The 20,094-nt window shown below is 40.4% G+C and overlaps 2 protein-coding genes across 4 annotated transcripts in view; both read left to right on the forward strand.

Moving 5' to 3' along the window:
• Positions 1–11,818, forward strand: part of USP10 (ubiquitin specific peptidase 10) — a 51,283-nt gene extending 39,465 nt beyond the window's left edge. For all 3 annotated transcript variants that reach the window (XM_062618345.1, XM_062618346.1, XM_062618347.1), the window contains 5 exons: positions 685–865; positions 4,467–4,632; positions 6,976–7,120; positions 8,340–8,405; positions 10,705–11,818. In XM_062618345.1, the coding sequence (XP_062474329.1) occupies positions 685–865; positions 4,467–4,632; positions 6,976–7,120; positions 8,340–8,405; positions 10,705–10,892 (746 nt within the window). In that variant the 3' untranslated portion in view covers positions 10,893–11,818. The remainder of the gene's footprint in view (positions 1–684; positions 866–4,466; positions 4,633–6,975; positions 7,121–8,339; positions 8,406–10,704) is intronic.
• Positions 11,819–19,550: 7,732 nt separating this feature from the next.
• The window catches only part of CRISPLD2 (cysteine rich secretory protein LCCL domain containing 2), a 30,766-nt gene continuing 30,222 nt past the window's right edge, over positions 19,551–20,094 (forward strand). Inside the window, exon 1 of the mRNA XM_062618340.1 lies at positions 19,551–19,770. The gene's annotated coding sequence lies outside the window, so the exon portion shown is untranslated. The remainder of the gene's footprint in view (positions 19,771–20,094) is intronic.

Raw genomic sequence — 20,094 nt, forward strand, 5'->3', positions numbered from 1 at the left:
AATTGGAGAAATTTTCTTTAAAGAAGTATTAGAGTTTGTATGTGGACTAAAATGTCACTTTATTTTATAGTGGCTTTATGTCTGGGTCTGCTATTAAAAATGAAACGAAACACTGTTAGTCTTAGCCACGTATTAGCCCAATATAGAATTAAGATCACTAGTTACCAGATTTCTCTTTAGTAGGGTAAATTTTTTATGATATAAAATGATCATTCCGTGTTTTGTTCTGTAGATGTGTGCAGTTTATAGCCTCCTGACTGGCACTTGCAAAGAAAATATTTGCTAAGCTTTGGGTTCTCTGTAAAATATCTGTGCAGAAAAGGAGTTGTATTTAATAATGGCATAATTACGTTTCCAGAATAACACTTGACTTTCTAATTTTCTACCCCATGAATTTACTACTAAAAATATATCACACTTTGCTAGAAAACTACGTATGTTTACATACAGTCATCAGTGAGCTGCGTTCTGTTAATGCATGGATGTGTCCAGCTAAGAGTGGGCCTGGAATATGCTAGTTCTCATTTACTTTCTCAAATCCATGATCAATGAAAACATTCTATCCTCTGAAAATTACTTGTATTGGGTTTTATTTTATGTTTCAAATTCTTTTATCTGTATGCATGTTTTATTTGTACAAAAATTAATGTGGTTGGTTGGGTTTTTTTCCTGCTTCACTTTAAGAACTCTCAGTTTCCAATGGCCCTGAGGCTCAGACTGTTCATGAGGAAGAGGAGCAGGATGAACAAGGGGAAGGCAGTGAGGATGAATGGGAGCAAGTGGGACCTCGCAACAAATCATCAGTCACTCGACAGGCTGACTTTGTTCAGACTCCAATTACTGATATTTTTGGTGGTCATATAAGGTATAGTACTTTTCTGTAAAAGTTGTTGAAATCACAGGCTGCTCTGCCTTTTAGAGATAACGTTTTCCTCTGCATTGCTTTCTGTATTTTTCACCATTGGATAGCTGGATGGAAGAAACTGTTATGCAGTTTGCTCAGGCCAGGAGAGATGAACATTCTCCCATGAAGCGTTTGGTATACAAGAGAGAGTTCAGAATACGGACCAGAATGATCAAAGGATTGATCAGTGTTCACATGATTCTGTGACTTACTGTTGAGTCTGAATCTCTTAAAGTGTCTTAAAAGAATAGACTGTTTAGACAGCAAAAGCCCTGAGTTGCATATAGAGTTTGAAATACGTATGCTTTCTGTATTAGTCTATTAAGAATTCTGAAGAGCTTTAGAGCCACCTAATTTTTATGACCTCTGAGGAGTCTATTTTTGCAAATAAGGATACAAGGGCATAGTGAGATTTGCTAAGAGTTAAATCTAGTCAGTGAAAGTGAAATAAATAGTGAGTTGTTGGTGATTTAGACAGTTATGCTTCGCAGAGGCAGCAAAGTTATGTGTAATAGTTAATGTTAAAGACCAGAGAAATTTGGAAAAATGTAAATTACTACAAGATGTTGCAGGAATGAAAAGAATTTGGGACATTACTTATATTCAGGTCTGATACCAGATGAAGGCAGAAAGTAGATACTGAAAGAATATTTTCTGGAAAGGAAGCCTTATGACTTGTTTGGAGAAATGTGTAATTTAAAATGAAAGCAAGGTAAACACTTGCTAAAAACATACTCAAAAACACAAATGCTAGACTTGAAGAATTATTTTTAAGTTGGAGACAGACACTTAATTGCTAGTGTTTGACTCCCTTATGTTGCCAGGTATTCAGTCTAGAGGTGTGAATAATATGGGCTAGTGCCTTCTGCCCATGACATGCACTTAAATTATTCTTCTGGGATTTGAGTCAGACAGCTGGCAAATAAAATGATATTTTCCATAGAAACTGGCAGACAGATGTTCATATGTATTGATAAAATTCCACATTGATGGTATGTATTTTCGTGTCTCCAAGGTATTGTTAATACCTTTATTATATTTATCATGGTCAGAATTGATTAGATCTCTGCACAATTCCACTAGTTTTTAAATAAATACCAAGAGAACATTGTCTTCTGTAGGAAAATTACATAAAGCAAAGGTAATACCAAAAACAGGCAAAAACTTGCAGCAAGCAACAGAATCACGCGGTCCAGTCTGACATCTGTTGGCTGCTGTCACCGCATCCACTTTATTTATCCTCCAAACCAGATCACACAGTTCACCACTCAGAAACAGTATCCATGTGATGTTGGAAAGCTTCATCCTCGGAGGCTGAGTGTGGACATAGGAAGGATTGAATACAGAATTGCCAGTAGAATTCCACTCAATGAAAGCATCAGAAATGGGGAAAAATTGCATGGGAAAAGCAGCTACGGGGGAAAAAATGGTTTGAATTGGCGTCTTTTGGCTTGGGAAGTTTCAGGCTGTCCTCTTGAGGCTTTAATTGTCTCTTAAATGCATATTTAAGTACGATAGCTTAAAAAAAAAAACAAGCCAACCCCCCAAAATCTCCCTTAAGCAAAGTGAGACTTAAATGTTGTAAGTACAAAGATACATGGTTGTCGGTATCTGCTTTGTCCATCTGCAGGAATCCCTTTTTGACTTTCAGCTTGTGTGAGTTTCAAATATGTGTTATGCAAGCCAGCTCACAGGGCAGTTAGAAGTCTGCTAAATATTTCCATGAGTAGTACCAACTTCTCCCTTCAAATGCACTGTTTAAAAGAAAATGCATCAATTACATTGTTGTAGTCTAAACAGGGTAGCAATGCGCAGTGCCTGTTTTCCTGGGAAATTCTCACTGTACAGTTCTTACAGTACCCAAGAATCATTATTCATTTGATTAATTTTTCCTTGACCAGTTGAAACATTATAATAATGATGTTGTTATAGAAAATCATAGTCCTGTAAAGGTTTTACTATGAAATCAATTTTTATATATCTTTTTGACTGAAATGTTTTCAAGATATGTTACAATTTAATTTCTAATTTTTTTTTTCAGAAAGTTTTTAGTTAACTTTTCAGAATATTAGTCTGAAAATTCTTAATTAAGTCTTTAATACATGGGCTTGAAAAATTCTAACAACTCCGGCTGTTTTCTGTTGATTATTTCACTAAATAATGATTAGCTTAAAAAGGGTTTGGGAAGTATATCCAAAAGCAGCAAGACTTAACACAGTGAAGGGTTTGTTTGTTGAAACACTGTGCTTGCCATGTGTTGAAGGTTTTGTCCTTAAATATAGCCAACAAGGAAGTGTTAAACTGAAATAAAGATGCTACTGTTTTTTATATGTTCTGTTTCCTCTAAAGGATATATATTTGCCAACATAAAGATATGTTGCCTTTCTGTTGGTGCTTCAGGGCTTTGCCCGAGTCCAAAGGGCTTTTGATAAGATTTTTACAGTACGCCATTAAACCTGTGTGTTAACATTTCATACATAACCTGTAGATGTTCCAGCATGGCTACATGGATGAGAGACCTTTGTTAATCACCTTACTACTTTCAAGCTTTGTAACCCACTGTAACGAGTGTAACAATGTAAGAAATGAATGATTTCTGTGGCTGTATAAAACCACATTTTTGTAGCAGCTGGGTCTTTTTAATGTAAGCACTGCCTTGAAAATAAAAGAAAATACAATTCTTCAGCCATGTTGGGTGGTTTTCAGTGAAATTTAAGAAGAATTAAATGCAGGAAGAGTCCATTTAGTGCAGTGACGTTGGGGCTGAGGAGTGTACTGCTCGTTGCACAAAACAGTGGTCACCAAGCCGGGCAACTTGAATGCTGCAACTGAATACCCTTCAAACCAAAATCAAAACCAAACAAACAGGAAACATGTTCTCATGGCCTAGGTCGTTACTCCTGCCAGTTTTCCGAGAGATTCCAGTTTATGTGCAAATTGTCCACAGGCAAAGTCTGGGCACAGAAAGGATGGGAGGAAAAGGAAATGCCAGTCCTCGAGGGACATATTTCCTATGGCAAGATTTAAGCAAACAATTTAAAATCACTGTAAAATCGAGTTTAGGGAAATTACTAAAAATGTTGTGTGTTTTTCATTGGAGAATCTGGAATCAGGTGTGATTTTTTTTTTTTTTTACAGTAGAAAGTACAGTTAGAGGAGCACTATTATTTTGCACTTCCAAGAATCTGTTGGAAAACATAATTTCAAAACTCTTTAACACAAAAGGAGTCCAGAAGCACATCTTTTTAACTGCCTTATCAAAAATGTCAGTATTTTTCTTTAAACTTTTTGTGCTAATCCAGTATGTGATTTGATCCTTGCATAAATAAAACAGTTCAAATATAATCCTGCTCATGCTCTAATTGGATGTGAAAATCATTTAAATTGCAGTAAAGTGGATTCAGGTTATTAAAACTTAAGCTTAACCTTTGTATTTGTGTGTGTTGTTTTGGATTAACTATAAATAAAGTTACTAAAGTAGACTTCAGTCCATTCTTACTTGAAGGTTCTATATTATTACTTTATTACATGCTTTATTACATATTCTTTTTTTTCCCCACAGGTCTGTTGTTTACCAGCAGAGTTCTAAGGAGTCTGCTACACTGCAACCTTTCTTCACCCTGCAACTGGATATACAGTCAGACAAGATACGCACAGTTCAGGATGCATTGGAAAGTTTGGTGGCGAGAGAATCTGTCCAGGGTTACACCACAAAAACCAAGCAAGAGGTGTGTTCTGTTGACCCCTTTTTACAGTCAAATACTAAGCTTTTTAAAGGCTTTTTATGCAGCTCTTGCTTTACAAATAATTAGTTGAACACTGTTATGTTAACAAAAGAGGTACTGACCTCTTCAAAGTGTCCTGTGGTACTAAAACATGTTACACATGAACACATACATACTCTTAAAACCATGCGTGTAAGTAGGCATTTTCTTCTGAGTTGGTGTAGTAACTGGCTGGAGATTTTACTGGAGTGCGTGTTACCAAGGTGAACTGTGGTAATAATACATGCTATTATGAGTTAAATACCTTAGTTGATCTTAACGTACTGATTCCTGGGGATTACCAGATGTTCTTGGTAAAGGAGCAGCTCTTCAGGGTATCATTTGAAAGCACACTCTAGCTTTAAGAAGAAAATTCCTGTAGCAGAACGATTGCGTTACTGTCTGTGTGGCTTTCCTCAAGGGGGTTTGATTTACCAATTTCACTTAAAAATCAAAAGTGAAACTATTCATTGGTGGTAGGCCTGGTAGAAACTCCCTAAAACATCTCATGATCTTTCTCTCTGGATTAATAACCTGTAACACCTCCATTCAGTATTGTTCTTGGCACTGTGTAGCTGACTGGTTTACTGTACACAGCTTTAAAAGGAAATAAAACGTGGAAGAAGAGAGATGGAACCAGATGTAAAACTTTATATGTCATGGCTACTTTGAAAAGGAAAAGGCTGATCTTTCTCAGTGATGCTTGGGCAGTAAACAGGAATAGGACCTGGACTAGGTGTTACCTGTGGTGCTTGTAGAGTTGCCTTCACTGCTTTAAGAGAAGGTTGGAGAGACAGAAGTCAGAAATTATACAAATGGTTATAATTGATACAGAGGGGATGGAGTGGAGATCTCCAAGCCCTGTGATTCACTGTCACTTCCAAGAACCAAGACACTTTCTTCCATATTCTCATGCAGCTCTGCAAACCTTTTTTGTGTTGTTTTTCAAATAATACAGTGCATAATAGTAATAAAAAAAAACACTTCAAAGGAAGAAAAGCATGAAGCTTTTTTTCCCCATTGAGGTATTGCTTCCTATGGCATGTATTAGTGAATAACATCTCTGGTGTGCGTGGATTACGCAAATGGAATTTTTCAATACACTGTTCATAATGTCTCTCAGTAGGCAGGATGGAAAGAGGCATTCTGACATTCATTTCTAACTCTTCTGATGTTCGTCTTCATCCTGATATTCATTTCTGTATCTGTAAGTTTTCTAAATAATCCAGATTATAATACAGTTAGATAAAGACCATTTTCTTGGAAAAGCTAAAGATGGATAGCTGAAATTTGTCTTCTTTGTATGCTCAGTAGGAGTGTTGGAGAACATTTATTTCTCTAGTTGTCTTCCATGTGAAAGAAACATTTGCAATGCAAGGTCATCGTGATCTACCACATAGATCTTGTTCTGCTAGTCATTTTTTGGTTTTTACTGTATATGGTTTTAACTTCTTTACTGATAACGATTCAATTATTGGGTTTGGAAGAAATGGGTGTTCAGATTGGTTTCTGGAGGTTTGCTCTGGCTTACATTTTAGACTCTGGATGGAAATAAAAGCATTCACAATGTCCTTTAGATTTCTTTTGAAAGAAATTCAAGTTGAAATAGCTGTTCTTGTATTTAGGTTGAACTGTACAAGCAGCACAGGATTTTGCAGATAGTAATTTTCAGAATGTGTTTTGAAGAAGTTTCATTGCCATTTTACAGAAGGGGAACTCAGGATGATTGATAAAGCTAAAAATTACTGTTTTCCGATTGTTTTAATCTAGGTTGCATTTTATTTTTCCTTTTATTCAGCTTTTTGTAAAAAGGTACCAGCTTTTAGAAATTAAAGTAGCTTTTCAAAACCTCTTGCATTAGGTACCTGAGGTGTAGTGCAGTTGTCTGTTGTAGTTCAGGGTTCTCTGAAACCAGCAGCCTGTGTTACGAGTTATCAACCTTCAATTAATGTATAACTTCCTTAGAATTACTAGTCACTAAACCACCGCAAGGAGTTGTTCCTGGGGGGTCTCCAACAAGGTGTTTCTTCAGTACTGCAGAACCTAAATATCTGTGGTCATTCTGATGCATTACGTTCTGCTGACAGCTATTGAGTTCTTGGAGACAACACTTTGGTTCAAGATTCAGTGTGTTTTAGTCATAAACTGCAGTGTTTGCCATAAATTAGTATTACTACAACAGTGAATCTGTGTTTTTTCTGTTCATGTATTCAAAGTTAAATACTAGTTCCTCATTTAAAGGAGTAATTTTGAGCAATTAACAGAAAATTACAGGTTTTCTTCATCTTTGTTCTGTGTATCTGTTAGGTGGAGATCAGTCGAAGAGTGACACTAGAAGAACTCCCTCCTGTTCTTGTTTTACACCTCAAGCGGTTTGTGTATGAGAAGACTGGTGGATGTCAGAAGCTGATCAAGAATATTGAGTATCTTGTTGATCTGGAAATTAGTAAAGGTAAAGATATTTTAACAGAATTTTCCCCTCTTTAGGGAAAGATGATACTGTGTTTCTTAGGGGTATCTGTGTTTCAGTTTTCTCCTTTCTTATGCACAAGCTTTCTTCTCCATTGTTGTCTGGAGACTTGATAATTTAGATAATAATCTTGTATGCTGCCTTTTGGTTTTTCCTCCCTCATAGGAAAGAATACGTTTGGGGTTCTGGGTTCAGTCTTGCTGAACCTGATGTTTCCTCTGTATGAGTTTGGGTGTCCATTTTGTAAAGAACAGCATGGCACAAGATTTTAGTACCTTGCCCATGTCCTGAACATTGGGTTGGCAAAATAAGAAGTCCCTGCAGATTTAAGGAATAAGGTTATAGGCTGCTGAGGACAAATATTGGAAGTGATCCTGCTGAATGAGGGGTGTGTTCCTATACAAGGCTGTTGCCTAGTAATACTAGATACTTCTGTCTCAGATTTCATTCAGAGAAATGGCAAATTATAGTAATATACAGTGGCTGAGGAAAAGAAACTGGTGTTTTATAGAAAATTGAGCCTGAAGGTAACAGAGATTAAACAGCCAAGCTCTTTCATTTAACAATTATCTTAAGAGATACTGATTTTGAAAAGTGTGAGTCTGCATGTAATCCCGTATCTGAAGCTTGCCAAATCAAATGCGTTTTGTTTTCATCTCAGAAATTGGCTGTTAGTTCTGATAGGGGAAAAAGAAATTAGATTAGTGATTACTGATATCTCAAGTCAGAGATGTGCATTATCAGACAGTACCTTTTTGTTTTACTTAATATTTTATTTTAAAAATTTCCTCAAATAATATGAATTTGTTGAACTAGTTCAATTTGCCTTGACTGACAAAAAAGGTTGTAGTATGATTTGGAATCTGAAACTGATTTTGTCATTGGCTGATGTTAGGAATGAAAGGAAACAATAGTCTGATCTTTCCCCGCTCCATCCCCATCTTCTCCTCCCCACCCCCTTCATTTTTTCTGGTGTCATTTTTAAACCTTCTGTTATGTTAGCATTCAGTAAACCTCAGAATTCATTCCCGTGATTACCAGGTATCAGAACCATGAACATTCTTTAGTGTCTAAAGAAGGCGTTTTAGTTACATTTTCTCCTTTATGATAGTGTTGGTTTCTCTGAGAAGTAATTGATCCGTTTGAAATTGCATTTCTAAACTTGCTAACTATTGCCTTTGTGACTTTTTGTCTCCTCCAGAGCTACTATCTCCTGGTGTGAAAAGTAAAATATTTAAAGGCCAAAGAACCTACAGGCTCTTTGCAGGTATTTTATCTATATGCTTCTAGTCGCTATATTGCAAATACAATTTCTGCATATAAAATTGTAGAAGCACTGGAGTTTCCTGGATTATATAAAATATATTCTTTTAAATTACATGGAAGTAGCCTGTGGGTGTCAATCTTGTTTTGTGGGGTTTTCTTGAATACCTACATATACACATACGTTGCTACATGTGTATTTATATCCCGCTGATCCAGCATTGTGCAAAAACAGAGTTCTATAACAGATCTACCCTGAAAAATATCGGCAGAAGCTGAAATACAGCTGACATATAACTGTGCCTAAAATACACCACATATTTTCAGAATAATTTCAGGTGTCCTTTGAAATGACTGTTTGAATGCTGGCTCTGCATCCTTTTGAGCCCTCAAGATGAGTGTTGCTGGCAGGGTATGAATAGTGTATTGTAGGTGGAAAAGTTTAACTTGGAGATGGTGATTTTTGTGTGAGAAAACAATGTGTCTATGATGTACACAAAATATTTAAATTGGTAGTTAATCTTGAAAGCTTATATAAAATTCAGAAACAGCAGTTGAATGTTGAGCAAAACAGCCTCTGGGCAGTAATGAATTTCCTAAAGTTCAAAACTCTTACACAGTTTGCACCTGCTTATTTGTGTTGGCTTCAGGATAAAGTGGAGAACTAAAGGTCTTCGCTTCTGCATCACCAGATCTGTGCCAGTTGCTGGTGGCCTTGTGTGACTTGGTGGTTTGGATCCAGTTTTGTGACCACTGAGGTTACAGAGGGAAATAACATACCTGTGTCTTGTGGAAATTCAGGAGTGTTTCTGCCAGTGTAATTCCTTTTTTTTTTTTGATAGTGGTTTTTATGGGACAAGTTTAGACAGTGCATTTAAGGTGGCTTGAAGAAAATGAGTTGCTGAAATATTTTTCTAAGTCCTTCTATGGAAAATTGTTCATTTATGAGTCAGTAGAGGAGTTCTCGTCTGCAGAAACTGAGTTTGTTAGGTTAATTTTAAATTACTGAAATAAGCTTTTGAAGAACCGAGTTTCAGCTGTTACCCAGGATTTGCCTAATTATCTAACACTAAATTTTAGAAATGAGTAATTCAGGTTTAAGCTACTGTAAAATAATTATTTTCTGAATTCCCTAAACATACAGATATAGTAGGTACAGATGCAGTAGATAACTGCCTTTTTGCTTTGCTTAACTCTTGTTATTCTAAAACGTTTATTTTCTTAGAAATGTGAGGAAGATCTGAGTAAGTTTGAAGTTTGACTGGTCTTGAAAGAGTGTAAAGAATTTGATAATTACATACCTCTGTTCTTGTCAAATGGGGCAGTTCCTTCTGGTTTTATTTGTTCTTGTTAATTATAGGTCTTACATACTCCTAGAAGAAGTTGCATGCGATTTCCTTTATACATCCTTAGAATTATGTACTTAAAAGGTCTCTTCCCTTTGGACTACTACATAGTTTTACCCAAAGTTTTTATTTTATTTTTACAAATAGTTACAACAGCATACTGTTGTCTTCTGCACACAGTGCCAATGTCTAGCTTGAGAGTGTCTTGCTAAGTGTGGCAATTCCTGTTGGAAGCTCCCAAAGGTGTGCTGGACTGTTTGAGATTATCTTTGTGAGGCACATCCTTCCAAGAAGATCCTCTAGGAAATCATAAAAAGCAGTTTGATGCTTTTTATTCTGAATTTACATAGAATTGTGAGATTTGGTATGCTGGAGAAACATTATTAATACTACATAGCATCAAATGTAAGCAGGAACTTACACTAACACTTAAAAGATTTAATCATAAAGCACCAGTTTGGAAGGAACCTCAAGGATCATCTGGTCCAACTTTCCTTGGCAAAGCATGACCTAGACTCATTGTCCCAGCACGCCGTCCAATGTTGGGGAGTTCATGACTTCCCTGGGGGAATTATTCCAATGGCTGTTTGTTCTCCTTGGGAAAAAATTTACTGTAGTGCCCAGTTGGGATCTCCTCAGGCGATCCCATTACTCCTCATCTTTTCTACATGACCTTGTAAGAAGGGAGTTTCCATCTACTTTATAGCTGCCCTTTAAATACTAGAACATGGTGATAAGATCTCCTCTGAGCCTTCTTTTCTCTAGGCTGAACAAACCCAGGTTCTTGCTTAAGCAATATCATATCTGGCTAAACCATGAGTATGCTGTGAATCGTAGAATCACAGAATATCTAGGGTTGGAAAGGACCTTAATATCATCTAGTTCCACTCTTTCTTTATGTACTTTTCCAGTGGCTGTTTATCAGTGTATATGTGCATCATGACTTTCTCTTTGCAGTTGTCTATCATCACGGAAACAGCGCAACTGGTGGCCATTACACTACAGATGTCTTCCAAATCGGCCTAAACGGCTGGTTACGCATCGATGACCAGGCAGTCAAAGTGATCAACCAGAGCCAGGTGGTGAAGCCTTCTGCAGAACGCACAGCCTACCTCCTGTACTACCGCCGAGTTGACCTGCTGTGAAACCTTGCCCTTCTACGCTGTGTGTGCAAGATACCTGCTTTGTAGAATGCCAACTCTCACTAACTTTTTTTCTCCTGTAAATGCTCTTTTGAGTGAATCCTTTTTTTTTCTTTTTCTTTTTTTTTTTTTCCCTTCCCTTGCAACTGTGGGGTCAAATGATAAAGGAAACTGCCATGGGTTTGTGCACAAAGTAGTTTGTGTTGACTTTTGACTTTGCAGAGTGAAGTCATTTGGTTGAAAGTCTCATGAATCACAAAAATGCAAGAAAACTCCCAGTAAAAAAAGTTAATCTGTGTTAATGCTGAATCCTAAGATAATGAAAGGGGATTTGCATTTGATTCCCACTTCCTAATTGCATAGTAGAAGAAAGCCCTGCACCAGCAACAGAACTTGTAGATTTCTGTGAAAATGTTTATCTTTACTTAAGTAAAAAAATTTTAAAAATAAAAAAAAAAGAAATAAAACTAAAAAATACTCTCTGCTCCCCCAGTAGTTCTTAATAAGTGGTAAAATAATGAGCCAATGTGTATGAGATGGAAATGGTCCTACATGCTTCAAAACATGTACGAGCATATGAAATGCAGAGTTGCTGGTTCCTAATAAGAAACATTTTGATAATTGTGTGATGAGAAACTGCTTCAGTACACATTACAGATCAAATATTTGGAGTTAAGATGTTAGTCTATATAGATGGGTGATTGTAACTTTATCGCTGTTAAGAAATTTCAAACCGCATTTATGCTTCTGTGTACATGAAATTAAAACAAAATGGTCAAATAATTAAGGTTGATACTTCTTTTAAGTCTGCTTTGTTTAATTTTGCTGTCTGCTCCCCTATAATGTTAAGTTCCTAATTGTACACAGTTTAGTGATACCTAGAAGTATAAAGTTGTCGCCCATCAATAAAAGTCACAAAGTTGGTTTAAGGTGTGTGTGTGTTTGTGGGTTTTGTTTTTCCTCAAGTGTAAATTCTACCCTTGGAAGCCCCATAGCACACGTTCAGGCTGTAGATAGCATTCCACAAATTAGCATAGATTACTTTTCCTTTTCCAAAGTCTCAAGAAGTTGTAAATGTTCCCATTCGGCATTGAGATGGAATTGAACTTTGAGGAGAGAAGGAAAGGCAGAGGCAAGCAGTCAACCCACAGCAGCTGCAGGTTCAAGGTGGGCCTGTACTGGGGTTGTGGTGGTCCTGGGGCTGAACACCCGTGAGGGTGTTCAGAAAAGGAATCCTTTCTGTGTCCTCCATGAAAGCCCTGCATAGTTGTTCTTGAGGTGGTTGTTGTTTTGCTTGACTGAAGTATTCCCTTCTTTAGCCAGTTGACATTTTCATTGAAAACTTTGGTTAAAAGTATGTTGTTGACCAGCTCCTGTTGCTTTCCCTGCTGCTGAAGGTGATGATAAAAATCTGTATGTTGTTTAATCCTTAATTTGATGATAGCGGTGTTCTGTGCTGACTGGGGAGATGCTACAGTTGTCACTGGTGAAAACAGGGTTGATCTGAACACAGCTTGTCAGTTAAAGGTTAAGCTGCATATACTCGGATCAGATGTGATTCACTTTAAATGTCTGTGCAGGAGATGGGTGCTGGTCTTCAGTGAAAAGCAGCATTGGCTTTTTCAGAAGAAGGAAGCAGCCCTGTACATGCCTCAGGTTTTAGCATGTGCCCCTCGGTGTGGAATTCCCATCCCTCTCGGGTGTTCTGGCCACATCAGACAGCACTAAAGGTTGCTCATGGCTCCTCCCTGGGGGCAGTTGGAGATAGGCGGATGTTAAATCACAGCCATGCTTTGCATGATGTATTGTGTGGGACTCTTGTGGTGAATGTGCAGTTCATGCAGTGGAATCAGAACTCCTTCCACTTGTCCTGGTGCTGGGTGAGCAGCAATACCTGCTGAGGAAAGCTCTCCTCATTTACCCTCTGGCATTTCTACCCTCCCGTGGGTGGTGGACTTCCCTGCCTCTGAATTGCCCCTGGTGATGGTGTCCTATGGTGGGGCCAGGCTGTTTGGGCTCATCCTGTTCTCCCTGCTCGAAGCTATGTGATTTTCAGACAGGTGATCTTCTGTTTCTTGAATCTTTAGGCAGTGTTAACTTTAAGTCATTACTATGGTCCTGGTGCTGAAAAAGCTGTATGGGATTTTGTCACCATTGATACCCAAATGTATAGCTATCTTCTTCTTTTCTTTATTAAACAAATTTGATTAGTATTTTCTGAAGTGAGAATTCTCACTGAGATAATTTTCATCTTTTATTGATAGCGTTGGCTGCAGCGATCACAATATTTGTGCAGTTTGGGATCCAGCTGAGGATGCTGAACTAACTTCTCAGACAAAGGTTTTAGATTTTCAAATAGCTAAGGGAGGCATTCCATGGGAAGCATCTGCAGAGAATAAAGGAGCTAGCAAGTGCTGGGAGTTTTTCAGGAACACTACTGGAAGCACAAGAGCATTTCATTCCCTTTAAAGGTAAGGGAAGTACTTAATTCTTTCAGTTCTTAAAAGGGCCTATAAGAAAGATGAGGCGAGACTCTTTAGCAGGGCCTGTTGCAAGAGAATGAGGGGCGATGGTTTTAAACTAAAAGAGGGACATTCAGGCTGGATGTGAGGAAAAGATTCTTTACACTCAGGGTGGAAAAACACTGGCCCAGGTTGCCCAGGCAGGAGGTGGATGCCCCATCACTGGAGACATTCAAGGCCAGGCTGGAGATGGTTCTGGGCAACCTGATGCAGCTGAAGATGTCCCTGCTCATTGCAGGGGGATTGGACTTAAATGGGTTTTGAAGGTCCCTTCCAACCAAAACTGTTCTGTGATTCCATGGTGATCCTGATTTTGGTGATATTCCATCAACTCCAAAACAATTCTGTCCAAAGGTTGCTTTGATTTTGGGCGGTTGCAGGGGAAAACATCAGCTCCTGGCTGATCACTGGGCACTGACATCTGAGAGGAATGGGGGGGGTTATTCCAAGCAGGGAAGAAAGCAGGTTTTGAAATTGTTGGGTACTGGTGGTTATTCACATCCTGTGTCTGCACCCTGCTTGAAGCAGTTTTCTGTTCTGCAGAAATCCCTTCTTCCTCCTTTGTATTTCCCCTCTCTTGCAGCTGTGTTGAGTATTGATCTGTACCTCCAGTGGACTGCGGACAGGTCCCTTCCTGTTAGTGAAGGTTTATGAGCAGCCCAGATGAAATTGCAGGTGGTCAGTAATCAGTACATTACTTGATATCAGGTCCTTGCAGTTAACTTTGATTTTAACTGGGCAAGGTGCTTGGCTGGTGAGTTGTGTTACTTGTGTTACTCAAATACTATGGGTGCATGTTTGCTGGTTGAATGTTGGGTATATTTAGTCGAAACAAACAAGCTTGTTTTCAGGTCCAGTTTGGGCTGATGAGAGGGTTTCTAGCAAAAGGTTTTTACTATTTACAGATGTCTTAACCAGTTGTGTATAGGTTTGTAATACACGTGTATTCAAAATAAAGGTGTAATGAAATACTTCTTATTTCAGGGATGGTTACTGCTTGCAAGCAGCCCTGTGAGGCTTTCCCAGGATGTGGGAATGTGCAGTGAAGTTCAGCTTGCTTCTGTCAGAAGTCATCTTCTGCTGCCTGTTGGAAAGGGAACACTGTGTTAGTCTCAGTCTTGCGATAAATAAAACGAGTCTTGGTTGTAGATAACACATCAGCCTCAGAAACAACAGTGTTCCACCTGGAGCAGATGCCTCTGTGAGGAGCAGTTTTGAGTCGAGTCCAGCACAGCAGAAATGACTTTATAAGGGCAAAGTGAAGAAGAGAGGGTGAAGAATAGGATGTGAAAGAAAGAAGTGGTGTACAACTAAGGAGATTTTAGTATTGTTTAATATAGCTGTGCTTGCATTTCTGCTTGGGTTTGCTTAGTCTTACTGCAGATGTGATGGATTAATATTAACAGTTTTAAAACCACAGTTTAATCACCTAATACAATTTTACCTAATGTAGGCTTGGTCTGAAGAGCATCCTGTTTGCTGGGGTTTCTTTTCTCTTGGGAGGTTTTTGGTGTTGGATGGTGCTGTGTTCCTTTGCGGCTATGGAAGCTCCTGCAGCTTGTCCAATGTCCGTAATCCCCTGGAGTAAGAATAGAAAATGAATGTACAATAAATGTATATCATAACTTGGTTCTGGTATGCAACAGAGACCTTTCCTCCTCGTAGAAAACCTATGTAGACCTCTTGTAAAGTTGTCAGGATCGGGGAAGACAAGACAGGAGCTCCTGCTGCAAAGATGCAATTCACCCTGGGCCTGTCTATTCACTTCTGCATTTTATTTCACAGGAACAGGTTACAAGTGTTATTAATTACTCTAAAGCAATGACAATGAGTAATTGCCGGTTTAAAAAGCAAGTGTTGAAATCTCTCCCTTACTATGAGATGGAAGTTCAGATGGTATTAATTTATCGATTTCTCACTAAGGATATTACAAATGCACTTGTTGCTAAAATCTGTCTTCTGCAGTGTATTGCTCAAAGGAAAATAAAGTGTATGTGGCAAGAGTGTGATGTGGACACATAACCACATCTTTTATTTTCTATATCAAACTCCTCCCCTTGTTGCAAAACGAGTATTTTGCAGCCTTCCGATTATTTGCTTTGTCTGGGAGTGATTATGTAAAACAAAAAACCCAACACCCAAGACAATCCCGCTCCAGTACACCGTGAATCTGGTGGGTTTTCACTTATTCTTGATCCAGCTTTGAAGAAATGGCTCTTAAAAAACGCACATGAAGACCTAAAGTCTTCAGAACTAGAAACGTGGGACATGCGAGGCCAAAAGGCTGGTAGAAAGCTCTTGTGCCCATAAGCCAGATCTGCATGGGGAATGGTTTGATGGGATGGGGAGAAAGGCTATAATCTCTGAAGATGAGTGTGTGGGGTTAATATTTCTGGACTGTTTCAGTCTGCAGATGTGGACCAGTTATTTTGATTATTAAAAACACATTGTTTCAATATGGCTTATTGCAGATATAACCGGGAGCCGTGGTGAGCTGCAGTAACAAAGTGAGGTGAATTTTTAGTTCATGTTTCACTTGTACTTGGTGCAGTCAGTGATGCCCCCCAAATTGTCTGAAATTCCTGCTGATTTTGTTCCTATTTCATTGTCTTACCTTAGTTTTTACACTGAGGAAATAGCACAGGCTTTGGGAAGTTTTGTGGGGAGTTATTTTCTTGAGTATCAGCAGCAGGCTAAACATTTGGGGAGATGCTCTTTATGATGAGGAGGAAAAGAAGCTGCAGATGAACCGGGGTGGTTACAGTTCAGGCTGTCCGAGAACAGGAGAGCAGTGTGAAAGAATAAATAGGGGTTCATTGTGCCAAGCATTAGTTGCATTTGGGAGTCAATCTATAAATGTCTGCCTTTCACTCCAGTGGTTCAGGATCCCCACATTGTCAATTCATCTGCTGGAGCAGCCTCTGGATAATGCCAAGGCATATGGTCAAGAGGCTGGGGCGTCCTCATCTTGTGTATGGATGCAAGGAGCCATCTGGAGCAGGAATCAGAACCAGATACAACAGGAGTTAGCACTATGGCTTTGAGCCTCTCTCCCTGCTCTTTGCTCTGTCCCTGCCCAAGTTTGGTGCTGTTATTACTGAGCCACTATTTGAATAGGAAATAAAGGGGAATTTAGTTGAAGTTGAAAATCAAGACGTGCTGTCTGCATGTTCAATTAGGAGGGCATAGCGAAATCTGTGTTCCTTCCTATTCATTGGCTATTACATTAAAAGCCTTCTCTCCTAATATATACTTATATATGCAGCCTGCTTTATGTGGCTTTTACCACATATGAAATGGAGACGTTATAATCAGGGCGGTAATAACGCTGAATGATTAAAAGTAACTTCTGATTGTTTTGGCTTTGGTCAAATGTATGACATAAAATTGCTGACTCGAGACAAAATGAGGTGGATAAAACGTCTCATTCCAGGCTGTGCTCATCCCCAAGTACAACCATGTATGACTTGTACAGTGAAACCATAGTGGTGTATATTAAAAGAGTAGATTAAAGTCAAATCTCTGTGAAGCAGCAGGGTCAATGGAGAAGTCAGACAGCCCAAACCATCCTACAGGGATTAATTTCCCATAGGAACATTTGTGGAGATTACAACATACCGAGTTTTTCTGAGGTCTGGAAATCATTTGCATGTCAGTACGTGAGATTTTAAAATGAGTTAAATCCAGCATTCTGGTAATTGGAGTGAATGGCACCTTCTGAGAGCTGTGAGTCAGGGCTGCGGAGCTCCATGGTTTTGGGGTGGCCCCGTTGCAGGCGCACCATGGCTCACCACTTCTGCACTCATTATTCAGGGAAGTTAGGAAACTGGAGACTGCTTGTATCATCTTTCAGCTGATGATATAAGCTGCCTGCAGATAGAGCAAACTCATTGATCCAAAGAGAATCAGAGGAGCAAGGAAAATAAAAAAGAAGGATGCAGTGATTTCAAGGTGAAGCAGTGCGGAACCTCCAGTCAACCCAGTTCTGTGTAGTCTTTGGATTGCTGGTATTGGTGGCAGCATCCGAGCTTTTTTGGGAGCAAGTTGCACTGCATCACTTTTAGTGGAATGGAAGTGCCGGGTCCCAGTGATGGACCATACGTTGTTGGTTCACTTACTCAGTATGTCAGTACAAAGTTCCTATATATGGGGAAAAGCAGCCAGAGAGGGTGTAGTGACTGTATCAGGCTGTAGGACTGGCACTGACTGGTGAGGACTGGCTTCCCATGGCTCAGCTACAACTCAGGTTAAAAGACACAGACAAGAAGATACACCCTAAGTGCTGAGGATCTGAGTCACAGACTGGTTTGGGTTGGAAGGGACCTCAAAGCTCACCCATTTCCAACCCCTGCCAAGGGCATGGACACCTTCCACTAGAGCAGCTTGCTCCAAGCCCCTGTGTCCAACCTGGCCTTGAACACTGCCAGGGATGGGGCAGCCACAGCTTCTCTGGGCACCCTGTGCCAGCGCCTCAGCACCCTCACAGGAAAGAGCTTCTGCCTAAGAGCTCATCTCAGTCTCCCCTCTGGCAGGTTAAAGCCATTCCCCTTGACCTGTCCCTACAGACCTTTGTCCAAAGCCCCTCTCCAGCTTTCTTGTAGCCCCTTTAGGTTTCGACTCCAGAAGTTTCCTCAAGAAGACCTCAGGAGGACGGTGCAAGAGATTAAATCGGCAGTTATGTCTTGGAGCTGACTTCAGAGGGGTTATTTTCTCTGCTCAGAGAAGCTGCTATCCACTGCCAGTATTTGCTGCTTTGCTCACGCACTGTTGAACAAATGTGATAAATGTCATTCTGCTTTTTGAGCACTGCTGGGTTTAAACAAGCCTCTCAGCAGCAGAATATCTTGTAAATCCCCTTCTTGTAAGCAGTAAATAAGTGGTTGGGGTTTTGCTCAAAGAAATAAATATTGGCTCTTTGGAAGAATGGGGGGACTTTTCTTCCCCAGAGAGCTTTGGAGGGAGGACTAGAGAGTGAATTTGGACATATCATAGCTGCTTTGCTTGGATATGCCAAATCCAGGAGGTGGGTGCTCCTCTGCCTCTGTGCTGGACTGTTGCAGGGGGAGATGAGGGCATGGGGACCCCAATAGACCCGGGTAGAGGGGTGATGCTTGGACCTGCTCACTCCAGACACTCAGCACAGCAGCATCCTGCTGTGGGCTGCTGCAGCAGAGGTGCTGTGATGTGCTCATGTTGTTACTCATGATAATGGTTTAATTTTTCCTGGTTTCTACTTAAAAAGAAAACAAAACAAAACAGGAAAAGAAAAAGAAGGAACTTTCAGCTTGTCTTTTGCTCAATCGTTTCCTTTCACAGTGAGTAAAAGCCTGTTTCAACAGTGAACGCAGGGATGGAGGTTAGTGCGAAAGCTGGGGCTTTGTGAGCATCAGGAGGTGAGTCTTGCCTAGATATGCCACTAACTTTTAATTCCCCTGTTCCCTGTATCTCCTGCAGGAGGACTGAACCACGGGTGTGTGCAGGGAATGCCAGAACCGGGACAGCTTTGAGAACAGGCTGCAGAGGGTGGCAAATATCCAGATTCCCAGCAAGTGCCAGCTCCGGGGAGAAAGGAGATGCCCTGCAGTGTACCCAAGGGTTGGATCCCAGATCAGCCCTGCTGCCAGAGCCAGGATCCTGCTTTGCCCTGGGGTCCAATGGAGCTGTGTCAGCCCTGGAGCAGCGGGACTGCTATGGGATTTCCCTGTGGGGAGCAGGAAATGGCTGACCTGGCAGCCGAGATGGATTTAATCCCTCACAGGAAAACCCCTTTATTGAGTTCCCTTTCCCTCACCACCGGAGCCCCTCACCGAGGCATTGGGTCTGTCTCAGTGAGAGAGAAGATGCCCGTGGGGCTGCGAGTTCTCCCCGAGAGCTGACTGCAGGGGAAAGCAAAGCAAACCCTTTTATATGATCATCTGGCTGCACTCCTCCTCCTCTCCCCCTCCCCGCATGTGGTGTTACAGCCTTTGGGAGGATGGTCCTAATTTGCTGAGCCCCAATGACTGTCTCCTTACTGCTGAGATCCCAAGCAACACCCCTCTGCTCCGTGCTCCTGCCTCCTTTTGGTTCATCCCCCCCCCCCCCCCCCCCCCCCCTTCTTTTTCCCTTCTTTCCTTATTGCTACAGGTCCGTTGCCAAACAGGATGGCCCAGGGTTGTCCTCTTTGCCTGGAGAGCATAAATACCACTGGGGAGCTCTGTGAGACTGCAGTTGGTATGAGCTGCTGAGCTGAGACCTTGTACATCTCGCGCCTCCTGAGGCTGATTTCATCCTTTTCCTCCTAGCTTAAATACTTCAGAATTGATTTTCCAGGCTTGGAGGAGCTACAATTTCCTTGGGACTTGGAAGTACTCAGCAAGGTAAGTGTAAGCTTCGGTCTTTGCTTCCAAGATGTGATTTTGGGGGTTCAGGGGAGGTTTGTACAAGAAATGTCTCTATTCAGAAAGCAGTTTTAGTAACTGCTCCAAAAAGTTGCCTGCGTGGTGTTCAATAGCACAGCACTGTATGAGCTCCCCTTACGTGTGCTTTGCAGAGGTTACTGCAAGATTAATCTTGAATGAATGGGAGGAGTTTGCAAGTACAGGAGTGGGTTTCTACACACAGAGAAGCAATCTAAGGGATGCTGCAGCAGCCTCTAATAGCTGGCTACCCATGGGCACACCTACCCTGCACCAGGAAGCCTG

This window comes from Pezoporus occidentalis, unplaced genomic scaffold (assembly GCF_034315485.1).
Source record: "Pezoporus occidentalis ecotype Australia unplaced genomic scaffold, CSIRO_AGI_Poc_V1 ctg20, whole genome shotgun sequence".
NCBI classification, from domain to species: Eukaryota; Metazoa; Chordata; class Aves; order Psittaciformes; family Psittacidae; genus Pezoporus; species Pezoporus occidentalis.